This window comes from Protopterus annectens, chromosome 14.part0 (genome assembly GCF_019279795.1).
Source record: "Protopterus annectens isolate FY-2018-M chromosome 14.part0, PAN1.0, whole genome shotgun sequence".
NCBI classification, from domain to species: domain Eukaryota; kingdom Metazoa; phylum Chordata; order Ceratodontiformes; family Protopteridae; genus Protopterus; species Protopterus annectens.
In genome coordinates, this window is record NC_056748.1 from 399,035,382 (window position 1) to 399,044,222 (window position 8,841).

Genomic DNA, 8,841 nt, shown 5'->3' on the forward strand with positions numbered 1-8,841 from the left:
CAATGTCTCACCATAAATGTTATCAATACCCGCTGCAGCACCCTTGGTCTCTATCATGTGGCATTCAAGCATTGCAAACCCCTCTGTTTCAAAATACAATGAGCCCTGCACCAACTACTTATGCTTCCCATCTCATCTGTCCCTTCTTTGTATCACCTGCTGGTCAAAACAGTACCACTGTAAGTACAGACCGAAGCACTTCCTCTCTGGTAGGTTAGTTTGGATTCCATGTTTTTATCACCATCTTTTGCTGGGTCAGCCTAGTTAATCATATTTATAATACTGTCTTCCACACCTCTTAAGAGCTTGTCAGGTAGAGATTATGTGTAATAGAACTATGACTGTGCTCAGAAGGAATTAAGATAATCATTACCCCAGATGAATAGTTTTCTGGGATGTTACCCTGTCATGAAAAATGGGCTTGTGGATCTCAGTAAAGTTGTGGACTACACTATATGGGACCATTCAAGATGGGCAGGTCACTGCAGAGATATCAGACCAAATACAATCCATTGGAGAAGCTAATAGCAATCTACTGCAGTACATTTTAGGGGGATAAAAAACAAACAGAGGGATGAGATTACCAGATCAGAATGTTCTAAGTTCACTACTGAGGAAGAACAGAGGACACATATGAATATTGCTAAAATATCTGATGTGGATTTATTAAAGCCAAGAAGACATCCATCTGCTGAGGTGCTCCAACACTACAGAAAGTCTAATGTTGCAAAGAATTGTGCACCGCCAGGGCTTGGAATGTAACAACTAAGAACCAAGGCAAACTTGATATGGATAAAGATGCAATGACAAGAATAAGCATCAACATCTTGGGATTTAGTGAACTATAATAGACTGGAATAAGTTATTTAACATCAGATCTTCTATAGCACAAAAATCTTGCTGAAGGAATGGTAGTTTTTATATTCAATAAAAAGGGTATTCAAATCAGGGCACAGTTATTATTTCAGTCAGACTGCAAGGCAAATGGTCCATAATGATAAAAGTCTTTGGTCTAGCTATAGAGAAGGAAGTTGTCTGGTTTTCTGATGATCTGTACCGGTCTAGCTATAGAGAAGGAAGTTGTCTGGTTTTCTGATGATCTGTACCGGTCTAGCTATAGAGAAGGAAGTTGTCTGGTTTTCTGATGATCTGTACCACCTCTTGTATACGACAAGATATACATTCATTGTAAACGACTAGAATGCTAAAACCTGTGGTCAAAGAATAGCAGAAACAATGGTGAGGGCTGGCCTTGATGTCCTAAATAAATCAGGACACAGATTAGTACAATTCTGCCAAGATAACTCACAAATAGTCTAAACAGCCTACGAGATTTTTAAATGGATATTACACAATGGTCAATATTGAAAAAACGATTAGCTATATCATTTGTAAACAGGGATAGAAGACGTCTGTCAGCAGGCAAAAACAATACCTGAAGTTAGACAGTATAGACTTGTATCTGGCAAATGGCTTGATGGCGGTCAACACATGATTTAGCAAGACAGACAGTCACAGGATCACATAACAGAGTGGTCAACATTCAACTCAGACAGGCTACCTCTTAGCAAGGAAAAGATACTGGAGTAGAATTAGTGATTGCAAAGTTATCTCCAGAGAAAGAGTTGGCCCACAGCATAAAGTACTAGTTGCAACAATCAGCTGCAAGCAGTGTTCAGAAAAGAGTCTACGGTCATGAGAGATTAGGATGAAGACCTGAAGTTGAATGGAGGGAAAGCACAGGAACTCAGTGAAGTACTGAGCTCTAGCCCCAGAGCAAAACGAGAAATGAAAAAGAATGGCAGTGCCTCAAAACAGCATGTGTGAGGACTATAGGACAGATATATGAGAAACGGTGGTTGATAGAAAAGACTGATCAGGCTAAGATGCAATACTGGTGGGTAACAAAGAAGCTTAGAGAGCAGTTGCAATAGCAAAGAACAAGGCATCAGAGGCACACTACCAGCTTCTGGAAAATGACTCAGCAGATGGCACAAAAAACTCTTTCAGATTAGAAGGCAAAGACAGAAAGATAAAGAACATAGTCATAAGACAACCCCTCATAAAACATGCCAGCAACAACCTGGTGACTAGTCCAATGGACATTAATGGTAGATGGAAGGAGTACTTCCGGCAGATTCTATGTGAAGAAATCCTGAAAGAAGCTGTACAACTCTAGACCAGCCTACAATGAAAGAGGAGGAAGAGTCCATCCTAGAAGTATTAAGAACAGCACTAAGGAAAATGAAGTCAAGGAAAGCAGCAGGCAAAGATGAGGCCATGGAAGATATAATCTAGATTTCACATGGGTTAGGGGAGAAATAGTGCCTGCGAACACTTATAGCAGTACGGAAGGAAATGTGTATCCTAAATGACTGCAGAATAAGCATACTAGGTGCAGTGTACAAGAACAAAGGGACATTCACAACTGTGGTCAGTATAGAGGTATTGAACTCTCATCACACTGCATGAAAATTATGGACATGGTTACTGAAAGTATACAGAGTAGCAGAAAGTAAGATGGGAGATGAGTAGTTTAGATTCAGACCAGGATGGAGCACAAATGACTCATTGTTTGTAGTGAGACAGATTGTTGAGAAGAAGCTAGAGATGAGGAATGAGTCCAACTCAACATTTTAGGACTTAGAGAAGGTACATGACAAGGTTCAAAGAAAGCTCATTTGGATGGTTCTGCAATGGTTCAAAGTCCCAAAATATTGGTAGAATTACAGCAGGCTATGTACAAAGAACCAATGACACAAGTATAAACAGAGATCGGACTCACAGAGGGGATCTTAGTGGGAGTAGGTGTGCATCAGGGTTCATCTCTCAGCCTACTGTTGTTCATTCTTGTGATGAACTACATTAACAAACAAGTCGGAGGGGACAGATCATGTTAGATGATGTGACATTACAAACAGACTCTGAACAAGAATGTCAGCAAAGGATAGAGGAATGGAATGCAAAACCAAAGGCACACAGGATGAAAATGCATTTAGATAATTCAGTTGTAATGACAGAAAACTGGGGAAATCAGAAGAAGCTGAGAACTGAGATTGAGGGGAAAGTAGTGGAACAAATTAATGGCTTCAAGTACCTGGGTGTATTGGTTGAGGAGAAGGGAAATCTAAATGAGAAGCTCAAAGCTAGAATCAGAGAGGGTGCAGGCAACTGCCACAGAGTGCTAGGGGTAGTGCATGACAGAAGAATGTCAAAGACAGTGAAAAGTAAGGTGCACAAAATAGTGGGGTAAACAGAGTACTACTGTATGGTACAGAAACTTGGGCAGTGAAGGCAGAGCTGTTGAGAAAGCTAGAGGTGATGAAGTGCCTGAGATGGGTGGTAGGACGTACATTGTGGCACAGATAAAGAAATGAGGACATCAGAGCAGCAGCCCAAGTAAGCTCCAATTGTACAGAAGGTCAAGGAGAACAGATTCCGGTGGTTCAGGTTCATGTACAGAAAGCAGAAGACAATATGGCGGAGAATATTTGGTACAGACAAGAAGAAAGGAAGAGGAAGAGGAAATGCAGCCATGAGATGGATGGATTGTCTGAGAGAAGATCTGTGGTCAGGCCAGACTGCTGAAAAAGATAGAAGAGTGGCACTGAACAGAGAGAGATGGTGATAGTTACACACCGACCCAATGCAAAAAATGGGGAAAGATGGATGGTTGATGATGATGATAAAGCTCATTGTGATGTGCACCATCAGCTTCTCTTCACAAATGTTAGAATTAAATTAAATAAAAAAGGAAATTCCCATCGAGCTCAAAAATGTCCCAAATGAATATGTAGTGGAGGGGAAGAAAATATTTAAGGATTTAGATCTGGTGTAAGAGTTCCTTAAGAATTATGAACAGGAGTTTAGGATTTTATACAGGAGGTGGCAATAAAAAATATGCCACACAGTAGGATTTCAGAAAGTGAAATGGCTGTCTTGTGAAGATTTTAGAAATGACCCAGAAAAGCAAGAGTTCAAAAGGCACTAACTCCTTAAAGAGCAAAAAAAAAAAAAGTTACATAAGTTAGCTACAGTACTCATGTTTTAGTTTACTGTAACAAAGTACTAGCTACAGTTTATACCCTGCCTGCATGGACTGCTACAGTGCTCATGTTTTAGTTTACTGTAACAAAGTACTAGCTACAGTTTATACCCTGCCTGCATGGACTGCTACAGTGCTCATGTTTTAGTTTACTGTAACAAGCTACTAGCTACAGTTTATACCCTGCCTGCATGGACTGCTACAGTGCTCATGTTTTAGTTTACTGTAACAAACTACTAGCTACAGTCTATACTCTGCCTGCATGGACTGCTATTGTGCTCATGTTTTAGTTTACAAAAAAAATAACTTTTTTTGAAACTGTAGCAAACTGCTTATATACATGTTTATACCAAGCCAGTATGGAGTGCTACAGCACTCATGTTTTTTTTTTTTTTTTAACTAAAATAATTTTTTTCACTTTTAAACTGTGGCAAACTGCTTGCTACATTACAGTTTAGAGCACACCTACAGTGCTACAGCACTCAGGTTTGACCACAAATGCAATACTTTTAAAAGCTGGTATGGCATTAAAGAAGGATTGGGGTTGCCTGATTGCACCCCCCCCCCGACACTGTGTGTCCATGGCAGGTGCCCATCTGGCTCTGCCCTAGCTACCCTACTACAGCCAATAAAAGTTATTCTTCAGCAACAAAATATCAAGGACAGACCTTTTTATATCTTCATCTTCCAGAAAACATTGACCTCTATACATTTCATATGTTAAGAATTCACAGTTCCAGTGAGAGAATAATTTTAAGAACGTGCACCATAGTCAACAAAACTAAAAAAAATCCTATGCTATATGGCTGAGATTTAAGTAGTAACAGACCTTGTTTTTGGTTTCTGTTTTTTTAATTGGCTATCTGGTATATCTGTAGCCTTTTAAGAGTACAATTGCAGGATTTGTACAACTCGGGCAACTCCAAAGTTATTCTAATACTTAATATTTATAGTGCACATGTTTAGTGTAAGTTTTGTGGTTTAAGATTTAAAGTAGTTAGCAGTTGTAGTCTAGTATGTCAAATGTTGTTTTAAATAATTGTCTCCTTTAAATGAAATTCATTCTGCACTGTAAATAAAAGCAGTAACATGAGTTTGCATTTTAAAATTGTTCAAAGAACAGTTTTTGAAGTAAGAGATTGCCATGTAACCAAGATTTGAGATGAAAAGATCATATAACCAATTATACTGAAAATCCTTTTCTGCACCCTAGTTGGGGTTCTTATTGTATAGCAGACAGATCCAACTAAGTTTTAGTATTTAATTGCCAGTCATTGTTCTCTACTTGTAGTCATGTGGGCACAGAATAAAGTACAATTCCAAATAGTCTCTCTGCCACTCTCTCACTCACACATACACACAAAATACCATCACTTTCATCTGCTTAAATGCATGTAAATATTCAAACACTGTCACAGAATTTTCAGAAGGGAATCTACGGGATACAAAATGTCTTAGCTTGTTATAAAAATGTGATACACAAAGGCCACCTGCAGCTTGAATTTCACTTAAGTTTTTCTTAATTTCCACGATCAGGCTTCACCATACCAATGATCAGACAACATGCATTTGCATTTCAAAAACATTACAAGGAAAATAAATGCTCTGCTTTATAATGGATTACATGCTAACTTAAATAAATAAAAATGTCAACAGCTGATTCTCAAAAATATCATTTACAACTAAGGAACCAAATATTATCCATAGTAAATCATTAATTAGACTGCTAAACCAGAAGGCTGATTAGCCATTTCAGATTTTACAGTGGACCACTGTTAAGTCCTGGTTTACATTTGCCATGAGAACAAATGTTCTCTTTCTTTCAGTGCTGGATCATTCATAGACTGCATAGAACAGCACTGTAGAAGGAATTCTTATCACATGAAAGCCAGGGTGGCATTAGTGGAAGTCAAAATGTTAGTCAAAGTGTAACTCTAGACCAGGCAACTTCATATTCATCAAAAAGCAGATGCTGAATTTACCTGCAGTGCACAACAATTGGATGGTTTCCGGACTGCTGCTGCTGTTTCTGGACTGCGGCTATGAGATCAATCATTCCTTTCCCTTCTGCTGGAATCCCTATTTCAGGCCAGCCATGAAAATGGAACTGCCGGATTAGCCTTGTCTGCTTCTCCTGCTCAACAGACAAAGCAAATTAAATCTTAACCAAAGATGTGAAACGTATAAGCTATTTAAAACAGTTTAATATTCACTGCAATTATGTTAGTAGATTCAACATTGGGTCATTTGGCACACCTAAAACGCTTGTGCAGTGACATAGACTGCATGCTTATTTATTTTTATGAACTGTAATGTTTCATAGTGACCCATGACATGTACTCTTCTTGATCAATAGAGCCATCCAAAGACAGACAAATGTAATGTATACTTCAAAATACACAATATATTTTATGAACAGAGTCAGAGACAAGAACAACATTCAGTGTCCATTAACATTTCCAAAAGCTTAATCTGTTAACTTTAAAATGTTAGATTAAAGAAAACATTCTGTAGCTCCTAAAGGACCACATAGTCATACAAGTCCACCAGTGTGCCTCTTTCTTTTTCTATATATTCATCTTCTATATGCACGGCTTATTTTTTCTGCATCTTTCTTGAGATACTTCAGTGTTTGAACAATGTGATTAAGCACTATCATTTCTTTAACATCCACCATTATCGGTATAAGTTTATTCTGAAAATCATTACTCTTACAAAAAGAGATACTACCTCAAAACACACATAGCCTGCCAATGTACATCCTTGTTACAGTTCTCTGATTTACCCAACAGTATCAAAGTGCCCTCTTTATGATTGTAAAAAGAGGATACCTCTCAGTTTTTTCTCCATGGAAACAATGTCCATGAGACAAATTTTATCCTGTTTTCTACTTTATGATACTGAGTGAATTGATATACACAACTTTGGCTGATAATGGTTTAGAAGTTTACATAGCAGCAGCTTTTTTATTTTTGTCATGATAACCTTACTCTCTGTAACAAATTACATTATTTTTTGATGATGTATAGTATTCTGTTCAAAGACCAACTTTCCTCTTTCCACACTAGTCTGTATTGGCCATTATGAAAGATGACACTGCACCACACCACAGACCACTGATATGGTAATACTAAAAGTCTCTTCCATCTAGGGAGAGTAGCATTTTTTGATACCTTATTTTACCATCACTGCATGACTTCCCATTAACCCGAGGAACAACATTTTGTCACATGCTTTTTTATCACACTCTAGTCACCCTCACGGTCCATTTACTGTTGCTCTTGGTGAGACCTGTGGTGCACCTCACTGCAATATACAATGGTAGGACTGCTAATGTTCTTCATACATGGCTGACAATGATGGAAATGAGGTGGCAATCTGCATACACACTTGCACAACTCATCCACATTTTTTTACTGGTATCACTGACCTGTAACCCCAACACATGGCTGACTTACAGAGTGAACCTTCATTACCTCACTGGAAAAGGCAAACTCACAACTGATGTTCATTTCCCTTCCCCTAACAGCTAGTCTTCTGATGCCTCTATCATTACTCAAACTGTGTCACAGTATTATAGATGAAAGCCTTCTCTCTGTGTCAGTGGTGTAGACTACAGTGCACCTCATTCAGAGTGTACATATTTTTAAATACCTCAAAAGCATGGCTAAACTTCATGCAGACAGCACTTTATACAGACAAGGAGAAATATTGTAAACCTACATGCAGAAGGCCTGCACTTAAAAACAGGAGGAAATAAAGTCTGTAAGTATAAAATAATCGTGTACAATTAAAACATTAAGAATCTTGGTATTTCAGTTTGCAACATTTCAACATCATGGTTGATTTTAATAGTTATGTATGTTCTTAAGATTTCTGTGCGACTACAACATTTTTATATGTTGATTGTTTTTAACAATCTTATATGCAGTTTTTCACATTTTCATACACAATACTGTGATGATTTTATGGGGTTTCTTACTATTATTAATATGTTTAAGAGAATAATGTTAGTTTTTTTTAAAGAAATTCATAGGTTCATACTAGGCTATCTGCCCTAGGGCATTTATAAGCCTAGCAAGAGTATGTCTGGCTTTCGCCACCCATTTTAAATTTATTTTGCTATGCCCTTTTTCGAGGTTAGTATACTGTGCCTCTGTCTAACAGTGACACAGAAGTGATACCCGGGGTAAACCTACAATCTCCCATCCACTCATCAAGATTCCTCTTGAAGAGAGTCAATGAGGGACCCTGCCTAACCTGGACTGGGATTTTATTCCAGAGTGAAGGGAGCCTCTGGGTTATGAATCTGTCCCTCCAGCATGACCTATTTATTTCAGTGCTGAGGTTCAAGTCTCTCGAGCGTGTAGCTTGATGGGATTTGGATTTTTTGAGGTGCAGCATGTCCCTTAATTCCGGGTTGGACATGGCCTTATACGTTAGGCACAGGTCACCTCTGAGCAGGCGGTATGCCACTGAGTAGAGCTGGAGTTTCTTTAACCGGGCAGCATATGGCATCTGTTTGAGCCCTTTGATCCTCTTGGTGAGGTACGTTTGGGGTCTTTCCAGTTGCTGCAGGTGTTTGGTAAGGTACATTCCAAAAGGGGCATTGTACTCAATTATGGGACTGATGAGGGATGAGTAAAGAGGCACGATGACCTCCACTAACCTAGATGTGAATCCCTTCATGATTAGGTGGGCTATATAAAATGTTTTTCTAACCACTTTGGCCACGTGGTTGTCAAATGAGAGATTGCTATCAACTTGGGTCCCCAGGTCCCTAATTACTTCTTCTG

The 8,841-nt window shown here is 38.6% G+C and overlaps 1 protein-coding gene across 7 annotated transcripts in view; it reads right to left on the reverse strand.

Moving 5' to 3' along the window:
• PTPRE (protein tyrosine phosphatase receptor type E) overlaps positions 1 to 8,841 on the reverse strand; it is a 2,530,882-nt gene that overhangs the window by 53,161 nt on the left and 2,468,880 nt on the right. For all 7 annotated transcript variants that reach the window (XM_044056172.1, XM_044056175.1, XM_044056171.1 and 4 more), the window contains one exon: positions 6,028 to 6,179. In XM_044056172.1, the coding sequence (XP_043912107.1) occupies positions 6,028 to 6,179 (152 nt within the window). The remainder of the gene's footprint in view (positions 1 to 6,027; positions 6,180 to 8,841) is intronic.